At 37.7% G+C, this 15,246-nt stretch overlaps 1 protein-coding gene across 1 annotated transcript in view; it reads left to right on the forward strand.

The window, feature by feature from the left end:
* LOC150106277 (cGMP-specific 3',5'-cyclic phosphodiesterase-like) overlaps positions 1–15,246 on the forward strand; it is a 474,780-nt gene that overhangs the window by 115,253 nt on the left and 344,281 nt on the right. Inside the window, exon 7 of the mRNA XM_090392969.1 lies at positions 3,405–3,474. Coding sequence (XP_090249095.1) covers positions 3,405–3,474 — 70 coding nt within the window. The remainder of the gene's footprint in view (positions 1–3,404; positions 3,475–15,246) is intronic.

Below are 15,246 nucleotides of genomic sequence, written 5' to 3' on the forward strand. Positions count from 1 at the left end.
AAGCATAAGCAAATACCTGGATAGTGCAACACCAGGGCAACTCATAGTCCATCTGGTAGTGCAACAAGGGCAACTTATAGTAAGGGTGGAGCAAGCTCCAATCACTGTTCTTGGTATTTACCCATTATGTGAAACCCAGCTCCTAGGACCTGTATTACTATTCTACATTATGAGAAGAGGTCACTACCCAGACCGGTTTCAACCTTTATTGAAGTCTCATCAGTGAGTAGGTAGACCGAGATAATACCAAGTTTGTAGCGAACAGAACTTACATACCCTACTATAAGAATTGCCAAGAAGGTGTCCTAATAAATTACTAATTATATGAAGAGCCAAAGGCTTCAATTCATTAGTAATTAGCAAGAAGAATGATTGTTATGAGAGATTTTAACTACAGCAGTATAAATTGGGAAGAGAAAAATGCATGTAGTAATAAAGGAATGGAATTTCTAGAATTCTGAGAGACAAATGTCTTAGGCAACATATAATAGAGGGAACAAGTGGTTCAAGAGTTTTGGATTTGGTCATAACATCAGAAGAGCTGATAATAACTGAGATGACAACCCCCCCCCCCCCCCAGCTGGAGAGAGTGACCATATGGTTTTGACTTGGAAGATGAATAGACATGCAGGAGTATCAAAGAAAAGGGAACATATGTGGAATTATAAGGCAGGTGATTATAATAGCTTAGATATTAACTTGGGGCAGTTCCGTGCAGGGTAGAATTGGAAGGCTGGGATATCATTAGTGCTTGGGAAATTGTGAAGGAATATTTGTTGGCAGCAATAGTAAGTTGTATTCCATGAGTGAAGAAGAGGATACAGTTTGGTGTAAAGTGGATGACAAACAATATCAAACAGGACCTACAGTTGAAAAAGAGGTTATGGAAGAGATATAAGAAGAGGGGGGGGTGGAGAGCAGATGCATGAAGAATATAAGATGCAGGCCATGAGAGTGACTAGTAGGGCAAGGAAGGCAAAACTGGAATATGAGAAGAGATTGGCCCTAAGATCCAAGGAAAATCCTAGGGTATGTTTTAGCCATGTGGTCAGTAGGAAGAGAAATGATCGTGGAAGAATGACTTTGTGGGATAAAAATGGGAATAGAGTGACTGATGCAGAGGACATAGTGGAGTAGTTCAATGAACACTTTATTGGAGTATTTCATCCTGGAGAAGTAAGTTTTAATACTAGAGGGATAGGGCATGTTCGAGGTTTAGAGGTGCAAGAGCAGAGTGTGTTCCAAATACTGAGTGCTCTCGATGTCAGTAAAGCTGTGGAACTGGTTGTTATTTCACCACAGGTTTTGAGAGAATGTGCTAAAGAACTGATAGCTCCGTTGACCTAGCTTTTCAATGAAAGTCTGGCTACGGGAAAGGTACCCAAAAAATGGAAGGAAGGTAAGATAGTGCCGTTGCATAAGGGTGGTAGCAGATTGGAAGTGTCAAATTATAGATCAGTTTGTGTTTCATTAGTAGTTGTTAAGATCTTGGAGAAATTAGTGAGGGACCATATACATTTGCATTTGCCAGATAAGGGTAATGCTATCCATGAGAGTCAACATGGATTTGTTAAGGGGTGCTCTTGCTTTAGTAATATGATTGCCTTTTATTATAATAAAGTGACAAGAGCAGTTGATGAGGGAAAGGTATGTACTGCCATTTTTTGGATTTTGTAAAGGCATTTGATAGGGGGCCACATGATAAGGTGATATTTAAGTTGCAGCACAGGGGTTTAGATGTCGGGTTAGTCAACTGAATTCAGGATTGTCTTGTGTATGGTGGAGCATTATCAAGGAGGCACAAGGTTACAAGTGGAGGTCCCACAGGGGTCAGTACTGTATTATTTAATCTTTATATCACTAACATTGTCAGTGGATTGCAGGGGGATATTCAGTTGTTTGCAGATGATGTGAAGCTGGGAAGGGTTATTGGTAATAATGCAGATTTGGTAGCCCTACAAGAGGATTTGAATAATCTAGACAGATGGGAAAATGAATGGGGGTTTCAGTTTCATGCAGCAAAATGTAAAGTCTTTAACTATATTTCATATAGTTAAAGGGGATGTTCAGTCATTTGCTGATGATACAAGGTTGGGGAAAGCAAGCTGATGTCAACTCCTTTCAGGAAAATTTAAATAAACTTTTAGGATGTGTAAGTGAGTGAGAGTTGAGGTTTTATTTTTAACTGCAGAGTGTTGCATTTTGGAGTACAGGACTGTTTACTGTATTGGTCGAACTGTACTCCCTGAAGTACAGTTCTACCTTCTGAGGTGGACGAGAAATTGGGATCTTTTGGGGTGAAAGGTTGACAGAGGTTTAGAGGTCATGTTGCAAGTGTTGTGAAAGTTACTATTCATTGCTGCTGTAAGGTACACACTGATGAGTGGGTGGATATGTCACTGTATAAGCATTTGTCAGACCTCACACAGACTACTGTGTACAGATTTGGTCACCTCCTACTTAGATAATATCAGGACTGGAATGTTGGTTATGAGGGCAGACTGAGCAATTTTCATTAGCAGCATTTAGTGTAGTGTATAGGCATTTAAGTTGGTAAAGGGATCTTGCTAGATTAATAGAAAAGGGATTATACATAGAGCAGAAGGTGATAGGAAAAGAATAAGAGGCCATTCCTGGGAGTAGTGTAAATGTGTGGTGACAAGTTGAGTGAGGAGTACATCTTTTTTACATGGAGTGTGGTGGGTGAGTGGAATGCAATGCAAGAATGTGTCATGAATGATATCAGCATGATTCAGTTTAAGGTTACATATGATGGCTATGTTGCTCACTGAGTAAGTCCCTTCCACAATAAGTCAACTCCATGGAGGTTGTTAGAATAATAAAATGCACTGATTTTAAAAATTTTATGGAATTTACAACCGTGTTAAAAAAAACTTTTTTTATTATCCCGACGTTTCGATCTTCACATCAAGATCATCATCTGGAGCATACATAAATATACAGGACAAGCTGAGTTACATCATTGACTATAAGCTAGAGAAACAATGATTTGATCACATGTTATTCTACTGGCGTGACCTCTGGTGGAAAAAAAAAATTATAAATTACATCAAGCTAAATTCTATTTTACAATGACAGGAATAAACATTCTTTTAGATGGTTTTCTTTCAGAAACAATTGGTGTCCTATTTTTATTATTACAATTCTTACTTTTGATTTACAATACTGGATTTTCTACAGTCCTGTTTATAATTGTTCTTAGTGAGGAAGGTTGAATATATACCTTCCATATGTTTTGGATTTTTAGACCATCATTATTGTTCAGGTTGGGGTGGTTGATAATAATCTCACAGGCTTCCTTGAATTTCCGTTCATACGATGTTTTATTTGTTATATCCTTCAGTATGTAAAACGAAATGAATATTTCTTTCTTCTTAATTTAGCTTAAGTCTTATGGCAGAATCTGATGTCATACATGTCAGTTTGGCCAGACATGTTGCCACCACAGAACAGGTATGCTATTCATTTAATTAGTGGATATGATCATTATTGTCTTGGCTCAGTAGCACATAATTCTGTAAATGTTTATATGAAACTATTCAGTACACTAAAATAGATGTAATATTTATTTTAAGAAGGATCATTCATAATTTATTTTTCTTTACTATTATTATTATTGCTAGATTTATAAGAAGAGCTCCTGACTGGGATAAGTTTTCTAGGAATAATTGAATATATATGCGTAATTTTTTGAGTAAGAGAGGCTGTAAACATTGTGCGCTACCGGTTTTATTAGCGTGGGGGATTTTTTTTGCCAAAACTTAATTATGAAATCGTTATTTATTAGACTTAGTAACCTGCAAAAAATGGCGGCAACATTGTTATTCTGACTTTAATTTAGATTTCAGTCATTTCGTTAAGTGTGAGGTCTGTTATATGTATTCTTTCGATTACATAAATGATTTGTGGATATTTGGTGAGGATGGAAGGAGGGTGTGTGCAAAGTGTGACCTGAATGAGGAATTTTTAAATGATAGAGAGAATGTGTCGTGCGATTCGGAAGTTGAATTGGATTGGATGAGGCAAAAAATTAAATGGATGCAGAATGAAATTAAGAAAATTCAGGTAAAAACTATTAAAATAAATAATGATGGAATGAAAGAGTTAATGAAAGATGAGCAAGTGGCATTGTATGTCTACTCCATTATTAAAGGTGTGCTGGAGGATAATTTGCACAAGGTATGTTTTCCAGGCGCTAAAATGAGTAGAGTGATTGAGGTATTGGATAGGAGCGAGCAAAAGAGTTAATAGTATTAATAGGTACGAATGATTTGAGAGAGGACAAAGAATGTGTCAGAATGGATATCAGGAGGCTGCTTAGAAGGATAAAAGAGAATAGTGTGACAGGAAGGGTAGTTAGCGTGTTGCCTAGGTATGACTGTGGTGAAATGAGGCAGAGAGCAAGGATTATGAATGATAGGCTGGCTGAAATGTGTGAGGAGATGGGAGTACAGTTTGTTAATGTGTGGAATGAGTTTGAGGGACGAAGTGAGCTGTATGGGAGCGATGGACTGCATTTGAGTGGTTATGGTATGAGTCGCTTGGAGAGACTGCTGGTGGAAGGTAGAGAAGTGAATAGAGAGAATGAATCAAATTGAGAGGGGAGTGATGTGGAAGAGTAGGAGAGTAAGACAGGAGAGATTGAAGAGGTGGATATGAATGGGGAAGTGAGTGGTATGAGTATAGAAAATGAGAGAATGGGTGTGCAAGAGGAGCAGGGAAATGGGGAGGCTCAGGGTGGACAGGGGTACACAGCATGAGAAAGGTGGATGCTCCAAGAGGAGGTGAGAGCATGTGTAGGCAGGAAAGGAATGGGATGACCAGAGATCAAGAGGAAACAGTTGTAATTGAAAAGGGTTTTAAAATGAAGAAGCAGAAAGGGAAATGACCTCAGTCGAGCATGAAGAGATCTCATCCAGTGAGTGGTAGTATCAGTGGAACTAGCTGTAGATCCAGGAATGAGCGGTTGTGTTTGTACACAAATGCTAGAAGTATAAGAAATAAGGCAGATGAAATGGTTGCACTAATTGCGTCTGTTCACCCAAATATTATCGGAATAAGTGAGACATGGTTGGAAGAGGATGACATCCTGACAGGAAAAGAGATGGAAGGATATGATGTGTTTTGTGAGGACAGAGGGGGTAAAAAGGGAGGGGGGGAGTGCTATTGATGATAGAGAAAGAGTTATGCCCATATAAAGTGGAGATGCAAGAGGGAAATAATGCCAGTGGTTTTGAGGTGAATGGAATCAAATACTTGGTGGGATGTTGTTATAGACCAGGTAATGTGGATGGTGGTGATAATGAAATGTACGATCAAATTAGCCAAGTAAATAAGAAAAGGGTGATCATTATGGGTGATTTTAATTATGGCAATATACACTGGAATGATGAGATAGCAACTGGAAGTAAAGAAAATGAGTTTCTTGAGTTTTGAGGAATAACTACCTCAGATAGTATGTAACAGAGGGCACACAAGGATTGAGGGTGTTGGATTTGGTCATCTCATCAGAGGATGTAATTGTAAATGAGGTGTGAAATCATCCACCAATTGGTGAGAGTAACCATGAGGTGATTACCTGGGGTGGTTGCCAGCAGTGCGAGGACCTCTGTGAGAAAAGGGTATATGTGGAACTACAAGGGGTGATTATGAAGAGCTCAGGAGACATCTTGCAGGTGTAGTGTTTAATTGCAATGTAATGTGGATATATAAGGATCTTGTATCAGGATCATTGCAGCTTGGAAAATCCCTCCAAGCTGCAATGACAGTCATTGCAGCTTGGAGGGATTTTCAAAAACTGTTTAGTAGATGCAATGTCTAAATGTATTCCTAAATGAGAAGGTTAAATAAGGTGGGTGTGAGATGGATGAATAAAGAAATTAAGCATACGATACAGAGAAAAAGGGCATTGTGGAGGCAGCATAAGAGAAGTGGAAATAACCAATTCCATGAGGTCTACAAAGACCAAGCAAGGAGGGTGACTTGGTTGGTGAGGGTAGCTAAAGATAGGTTATGAACAGCAGTTAACTAATGAAGCCAAAAAGAATCCTAAGGCGTTCTTTCAATATGTAGCCAGCAAAAGAAAGAATAATTATGGAAGGATGACATTGATTGGAGAAAATGGTATAAAGACAGCTGATGCAGAATGTGTGGTGGAGATACTTAATGAGCAGTTCATAAAGATCTTTTAATCTTGTGAATGTGACTTCATGGAGGGATTGAGAGCAGTTGATGATGGGGAGGAGAGACTGACTGTAGGCGAGCAAGAGGTGTATGGGGAGTTGAGTAAACTAGATGTTAATAAGGCTGTGGGACTTAATAATATATCACCACATATTCTGAAAGAATATGCCAGGGAGTTGACATCTGCCTTGACATATTTTTTTAATGAGTCTTGCACTCGGTCAAGTTCCTAAGGAGGGCAAGATTGTGCCACTTCATAAAGGAGGTGATCGAACTCAAGCATCAAACTATAGGCCTATCTGTGTGTCAGGTGTTGTGGTTAAGTTGTTGGAGACGCTTATGAGAACTAGGATCCAGAGTTGGGTTGATAACAATGGTATTATCTTTGATGGACAGTATGGATTTGCTAAAGGGAGGTCATGTTTTAGTAATCTACTTACTTATTACAATAAAGTGACTGCTTCCTTGGACAGAGGAAAAGAATACACAATAATATACTTGGATTTTGCAAAGGCTTGACTGTCAACCTATCATGAGTACCTCATGATAGGTTGACAGTCAAACTAGAGCAGATGGGGTTGGATATTAGATTGGTGCATTGGATTGGAGACTGGCTATCTGATAGGTATCAACAAGTTGTGTATGGGGGTGCGATATTGAGGAAAAGGTCACTAGTGGAGTGCCTCCGGAGTCAGTTTTAGGTCCATTGCTGTTTAACTTGTATATTAATGATATAGGTGAAGATTTGGATGGAGATATTCAGTTGTTTGCAGATGATGCAAAGTTGGGACGAACCATGAAGTGTAGGAAGATGTTGTGGCCTTACAGGAAGACTGAATAGATTGAGTGATTGGGCACGGAAATGGGGATGTGAGTTCAATGTTGCAAAATGTAAGGTTTTAACATTTGGAAAACAAAGATGGGATGCAGAATTTATGCTTGGTGAGAATATATTGTTGGAGGTAGAGGAAATAAGAAATCTGGGGGTGATAGTGGATATGGATCTAAAATTTAGGGGACACATCGCCAAAATTGTGAAGACAACACAAAGACTTCTGGGAATGATGCGGAGGACACTGACATGTAGAAGTAGGGAGATTCTTGTTCCGTTGAATAAGGCTTTGATTAGGCCACACATGGACTATTGTGCCCAGATTTGGTCACCGGGTTTTCAGAAGGATGAAGAGATGTTGGAAAGGGTACAAAGGAGACTGACTGAGGCAGTTTCTGACCTCTGGAATGTCGAGTATGAGGAAAGATTGAGAAGATGTAATTTGCAGAGTCTGGTGGACAGGAAGAAGAGGGGAGATATGATAGAGACCTACAAATTGGTAAGGGGTTGTTATAGGATCAAAGCTGGAGAAGTTTTACAGAGAATAGTGGGAGATCAGGGGAGAACCAGAGGTCATCCCTGGAAACTGTATAAAGGGGTGTGAGTAGGGGAGTGAGAGGCAGGTTTTTTTCGTGCAGAGCTGTGAATGATTGGAATGCCTTGCCTGAGAATGTGGTGTCTGCAAAGAGTTTGAATGTGTTTAAAACACAGTATGATGAGCTGTGTGTGTGATAAAAGGACCTCCCAGATGAGTCTTTGACTCCATGAGATCTTGGGGTAGTAATAATAATAATAATAATTAATAGAAAAGGGATTATGCATAGAGTGTATAGTCTGATAATGAAAAATGATTGGCAGACATATAAAAATATTTTGGAAAATTTTGGAGAAAAGAGCAAAGCTAATAATAATGGTAAATACTTGTTGGGTTTCTTTCCAGGACATGGACATGGTTATTACTAATACCATGTTCCAACATAAAAATCTGCACAAATTCAAATGGAGAGAAGATGCAAGGAATAAGAAAAGTCTCATTGACTATGTTATCATTGATAGTGATGTTTTCTCTCTGGTGCAGGATACTAGAGTGTATGCAAGATTTGAAATTGGAAGTGATCACCATTTAGTCTTGAGCAGGATGAAATTGAATTTCATTTTGAAAAGAAGAACATGTAAGAAAATTTTAAAGCGAATAAAAGTTGAGCAGCTCTCAGATGTGAAGTGTAGACTACAATATACAAACATTTTTTAAGAAAAAATAAAAGAATTTGAGAACAGGAATCAAACCTTGGAGATTCATTGGCAAGCTCTGAAGAAAACATTGATTGATTCAGCCAGAAAGCCATGTGGTGAGGTTGTTTGCAAGGATAGAAAAATCAGAACTTCATGGTGGACACAGGAAGTTGAAGAGGCAGTGAAGAAAAAGAAGAAAGCATATCAAAAGTTCCTGGCATACAGAGACAAATGTAAGAAAGCTAAACTCTGTGTAAAACTAGCTAAAAAAAAGTCATGGGAGGACTTTGGTAAGAACATAGAAAATAAATATCAAAAAGGTTGCAAGATATTCTGAGGCTGTTGAAAAAGCTAAGAAATGGAGGAAAGAGTGCTGTAAAAGGAATATAACAGAGGGAATATAACAAAGATCTGAGTTGTAAGTCAGCAGTTACAATTAAAGGAAGTACAGGAAGATGGTTTAATGTTAAATCTGGTGCAGACAAGGATGTACATTATCCCATCTGTTATTCATTATCTATATGGATCACATTATGAAGGAAAGTGGTATTAAACCTGATATCAAAATTGGAGATGTTAATGTCAGCTCTTTGCTTTATGCAGATGATGTTATACTTCTGAATAAATCCATAACAAGTTTGCAAGATGACTAAATTGAATAACTGTTGTAATAGATATGGTATGAAGGTCAGCAATAACAAGACTAAGACAATGAAAATATTCAGAAGCATTGATAATATCAACTGCATTGTTAATAGAGAACCTATAGAACAAGTAAAACATTTCAGCTACTTAGGCATGATTTTTAGTGAAGATGGTAAATTAAATATGGAAATAGACAACAGAATCAACAAAGTGGATATGGTAGGAAGTCAAATGAATAAATTTATATGGAATAAGAGAGAAATTAGTCAAAACACTAAATTTGCTGTATATGGGTTAGAAGTAAAACACTTGACCAAAGTGTTTTACTTCTAACCCATTCAGGACTCTCACAGATATGAGAGTCCTGAGAAAGATTAGAGGCGTGAATAGATAGCATTAATTGCAATATCATATTAAGCATTCAGGAATATGTTAGCAGAGCAAATCTCAAGTGGTATGGTCACCTAAACAGAATGGGAGAGGAAAGATTAACAAAACAAGTGTTCTCTGCCAGGTTGGCAGGAAAACGACCCAGAGGAAGACCAAGATATAGGTGGATTGATGTGGTAAAAAGTGCCTTAGAGGATAGAAATATAAGATCTGACAATGTTGGTCAGACCTTGATAGGTAACATTGATTTGGAGGAAAATTGTAGATAGGAAGTTAGTAATGATGTAAATTTTTCATGTAGTACTATCATATCCTGTACATCCCTTGAGGGTAAATGTCAGGAATTTGATGATGATGACATTAGATCATCATGGAGTCAAAATATTCATTGTGGAAGGCCTTACTGTCACACAAAAAGATTACCAAGCTCTGCGTTAAACTCATTCAATTCTTTTGCACAGACCATCCTTTCTACTCACCAACATTCTTCATAAAAAGAGTCTCCTCTCTCACACACACACACACACACACACACACACACATACAAATTACGTGTCATCATCGGGAGCATCAAGCAGTATCAAGACAAAGTAGAATGTGAGCAATGGATTATTTAAAATAGTAAAAGCTGTCTGCTTTTATACATAGAAAAATGTACTGGATAACAAAGGAATCATTGTATTATTTTTAAAAAAAGAAATCATTAATGATGTTTGATTAGAAAAGAACTCTCCCATATCTTCAATAATTATAGATAGTCGTTCAGATTTGGTTGGTGGAATAAGGCTTCAGTGCTTATTTTAAACATTTGAACTTATTGCAGCAACAATGATGGCAAAAACTCTTTGCTCCTATGTGCCAAGGTCCTCCTACTCATTATCACAATCAGTTGTGATGCCTTCACAGTTTAAGCAGTGTGACCTCAAAACTTTAATTCCAAGTCTACCACTGCTCCCAGCTATCTCATCTCTTCCACTCTTTCAAAATTTCTGCACAAATCCAATGCTTTGCATCATTGAACTGGTAGCACCAGTCACTTGCCTGATAGAAATTGTTGTAAAAGTTTGTTAAGGTTGGTTGGAATTATGTTGGTTAATAGCATCTTTTCTTGGGTTAATTTTTTTTGTAATTACATGATGAAACACCTTTATTTCTGGAGTAAGAAAAATTCTGCTACTTGCCCACATGAAACTCATCTTGAATTAAAACATTTTGTAAAGAAGGTCCCTGAATTCAACCCATGTCTTTCTAACTGAAAGACAAATGTCAATTTGTTTCATGGTATTGCAGAGGCTGGAGAAGTGACTGCATGTTGCAGTTAGGGTGATCAAAGAACATTACAGAAAAATAGTAGTTTCTTGTTTTTTGAAAAATATTCCTCATGTCATTGTTTTTAGTAATACCACTTGTAACCATGTAAATCTGCATGTGAGCAATAACTAATCTAATAACATCAGGGGTTTTTTTGGTTTAAAAAATAAAAAAAATAATACATTTCTGTTGGTGAATGTTGTTTTTATTGTTCATTAAGTATCTTCACAAACATTGATGAGTTACTGCTGTTCCTAATGGGCATGTTGTCAACAGATCCACATCCCATACATAACATGGACATCTGATGTAGTTATATTACTGATTATGTTTACAAACAGGTCAAATAAATGGAAGGGAGGGGCATACAAAAAGGGAGAGGAAATGTCAAATTATTAAATAATGTTCCATACAGTGCCATACCATATTACCAAACAAAGATAGAGGGATTATTATCCCTATTTATAAGACAGTGATTTGGTCACATGTTGACCATTATGCACAGATTTGGTCACCTGCATTTTTCAGGAATTGGGAGGTGGTGAAAAGGATTTGGAAACAAGTGACGAAGCTGGTGACAGGTCCATGGAATGTTATAAGTAATAACTCTGCCATCTTCTGGTATCAGAGATAACGGTATGGTTTTGTTTCTGATACCTACAGTATGTCATATATAGAGCACTAGTGTAAGGTTGAATTATATTGGCTGTCCAGTTTTTTTGAACTGGGAATTCTAGTTTATTTGATTGGCTTCTTCTGCTCTTGCAGCAGAGCATTCATGAACATGCATGCATGTGTGTGTGTTCACATACAAACACATACATGAATACCATTTTTAATTGTTAGATGAATTTCAATACCTGGTATGAGACAAGCACCCACTCTGCATAATGGAGGTCTGAAGGGGTTATTACATGTTCTCTAGAGCAGTGATTCCAGATTATCTAATCCTTATCCAACCAGTAGCAGTAATATATGACAGGGCTACAACTTTTTGTAGGTGGGATTCACTTAAAAAAAAAAAAAAATCAGTACATAGATAACTGAAGAATGCAGGGCATAGAGAATATCTGAGCATGTATCCAGACAATATAAAATAATTGTGTATGTCTCACTATCATACTGGTAAGCTAAACTTTGACTTTTTTTTCCTCCATGGAAAACCCATCCATGAGAGGTTAGTCAACCTATTAGTATGCCTATCCATGGTATTAGTATACCGTGGATAGGCAACCAAGAACTTGTTCATGTTTAACTCAAAGAGCTACAGATTGTATTCCTTAGAAAATGCATGTAGTGGGAGACTTTATCAGAGGGCATCAGTGGAAGAGATGAACAGAGAGGAGCAGAAATTTTTTCTGTGGGTTTGGAGTTGGACTATGAGAATGTGTCAATTGGCTGCTATATGCATTTAGATGAGTTTGGAAGTGAGTGGGGGAATTAATTATCGATGCCAGTTCTGATTAACAATATACATAGAAGATTCAGTCAGTGGAAATTGAACACCTGTGTGAGTGGAGTGTATTAGTAAGAGAGGAGTCATTAATCAATCTAACTGCCTTTTTCTGTATGGAATCCAATATATTTTAGGGGGATCTTAAGAGCACTGCCCCAGATTGTGAGAGCAATATTCAATAGTTAGGTGGATTTGTGATTTGTATATGGTTAAAATTTGTTTGGAGTTAAAGTAATACCTGAAGCAAAAGTGAAAATCCAAAACTTAAATTAAGGGGATTTAATATCCCCTTAATTTAAGTAATGTTTTCATTGCCGAAATGAAGCTTATTAGCTCTTTATATTTAAGTAACTTAATGGTTGCACCTGTTTGGAAAACTCGTTCGCAGAGTACATAAGTTCTTTTCGCTATACACTTTGGTATTAGGTCTAGCTACTCACTGATGAAGCCTCAAAAAAGGCTGAAACCGGTCTGGGTAGTGACCTCCCTCCATAATGTAATAACAGCATACGTTTCCTAGGAAATGTGTTTTTACATTATGGAAAATACCTAAGAATAGCGATCTAAACTTCCACCCACCTTTGCAACGAGCTGCCCGGTATTGTACTATGTACTAGGATCACTTGCATTGGCTAACGCTAGTGTCGCCGATAATTTATAGTTTACTATATTTGGCAAGAAACTCTTTGATTCCAATCTCTGAGTTTCTTATTCGGTTTTAAAACTATGTGGGATTTAATATCCCCTTAATTTAAGTGAAAATCCAATTTTTTTTGGATGCAGAACAGGCAATATTTGTAATATGTTTGTATCAAGAGAGACATGGGTGTTGTCAAAGGTAAGACTGGAAGAAGAAGAAGAACAGGATTCTTTTTTGTGGCCAGTAAAGCAGAGATATGTTTTGCTAGCATTGAAGTTGACAAGGTTATCCAAATAACATTCATGAATGTTTTGAAGATCAGAATTTAAGGTATTGAGAAGTTAAGATTAAGTTAAGTTGAGAAGTTCTGTAGGTTGTAGTCATTTGTGCATTGAAAGGTTTGTGAAATGAAAATGAGAAGTGCAATGTGCTGTTCAGTAAAACTGTACTGGATTGGCTGTCAGATGGAGTAGCTCATTTATATATAGAAGGAAGAAGATAGGTGAAAGAACAGACTTGTGGAACCTCAGCATTAGTTGTATAGTTAGAAGATAAGGAGCCATCACTCAAAATGAACATCCAGTCAGAAAGCTTGAAACCCACTAGCAGAAGACCAAATGATAGGAGTTTACTTAGCAGATCTTTGTGTTACACCCAGTCAGAAGCTTTGGTGATATCAACAGTAATTACTTTAGATTCACCAAATTTTTCCATAGTGTTTGTCCAGAGATGTGTTACATAAGTAAGTAGATTCGCTGATCAGCAGTGGAATCCATACTGGCAGTCATTTATTAGTTGAGAACCATAAAGAATGTATAGGAGTTGGGCATTCTGATATTGCACCCTGCTTGTCTGGGTATCACAGTTCACTTTTATCAAGAGAAGTAAGTTCCTCCATCTCTCTATTTAATTGTGGACCTGAGGCACTTACACCTGACAATTTTCTTGGGATTAAAGTTCCATCATTCAGTGAGTCTGCAGATGTCATTCTTTAGCATTACATCAGTGTCAGAATGGAAATTCAGGATGGCATTAGACTTTTTTATTTTCTGTTTAAATTGCATCTTGAAGTGACAAGGCGTTGAGGTTACACAGCTTGCTGGTATGGTTGGCAGTAGTTTCATCAAGTAGTACAGTAAGGCACTCAGCACTGTTTCAGGCTGACAGTTCACTTTCTAAGTTTTAGGAGCTGTTTTATGGGGGGGGGGGACACAGTGTATTCCTCTCCTCCTATCTGTAAAGCTTTGCAGACATAAGTTAGCAAGAAAAGCTTGTCAAATAGATACAGGGCAAATATTGCATAATAGTCATAAAACAAGAGGTCATTTCTGTATAAAAATAAATTTATTCCTGATACAGGATTAGTTTTACTTTCATATGCAATATTAATTTTGTGTAATCTAATTAAGCAAGAGATTCATAAGAAAAGATGATGTGAAAGGAATATTGCATACATAATGTCCATTGTGATAATTATAAGCAGCATGCCAGAAGAGTCACAAGTGTTGTACGGAAAGCTAAGTCCAAGTATGAAAAGAAACTGGCCATGTAAGTTAAAGACAACCCAAAAGAATTCTGTTGTTATGTTGCAAGTAAAAGAAAGAAAGAATTTGAAAGAATAATTCTGAATGCAGATGGTATGTGGGTGACTGATGCAGAAGTGATTGTTCAACTAATGAGCACCCATTTTGCTAAAAGCTATCAACTTGGTATATGCAACATTGAACTCACCACTATCTCTTCACTACATGAGGAAACTCATGTGGATGAGGAGGAAGTACGAGAGCTATTGAACAAACTGAATTCTTATTCAGTTTGTTCAATAGCTATTATTATTATTATTATTATTATTATTATTATTCAGGCCTCCAAGGAGTCAAAAGACTCATCGAGGGAGGTCCTTTCTAAGACATAAAGTCTGTCAAGACTCATCGAGGGGAAGTCCCCCCCTGAGAAACACAAAGTTTATCATACCACTCCTTAAACCCACTGACCGTTCTCGCTCCCACCACTCCATCAGGCAATGCATTCCACGGCTCAACCACCCTCCACACAAAGAAACCACTCCTTACCCTCTTGCTCACAGTTTCCTTTCGTAACTTCCAGGGATGGCCTCTTGTCATCACTCCTTCCCGCTGATCAACCAAGCGAAAGAACTCCCCAGTGTCAACCCTGTAACAACCTCTCAACAGTTTAAAAGTCTCAATCATATCACCTCTCCTTCTTCTATCCACCAAACTCTGCAGTCCACATTCTCTAAGCCGATCCTCATAACTATCCTTGTACAGCCCTGAAACCATCTTTGTCATCCGTCTTTGTATCCTTTCCACGGTTAATTTATCCCCTTCAAATCCTGGGGACCAAATCTGAGAACAATAGTCCAAGTGTGGTCTGATCAGAGACTTATACAACGGAATGATAACCCTCTTATCTCTGCAGGTCAGTGTCCTTCTCATAATAGCAGCAATCCTCTGTGTTACCTTCACCACCTTTGCAATATGTCCCCTAAACTTCAGGTTTCTATCAATCATCAAC

Source organism: Typopeltis vanoorti, chromosome 5 (genome assembly GCF_054136105.1).
Source record: "Typopeltis vanoorti isolate ZY-2024b chromosome 5, IOZ_Tvanoo_1.0, whole genome shotgun sequence".
In the NCBI taxonomy this organism is placed as follows: Eukaryota; Metazoa; Arthropoda; class Arachnida; order Uropygi; family Thelyphonidae; genus Typopeltis; species Typopeltis vanoorti.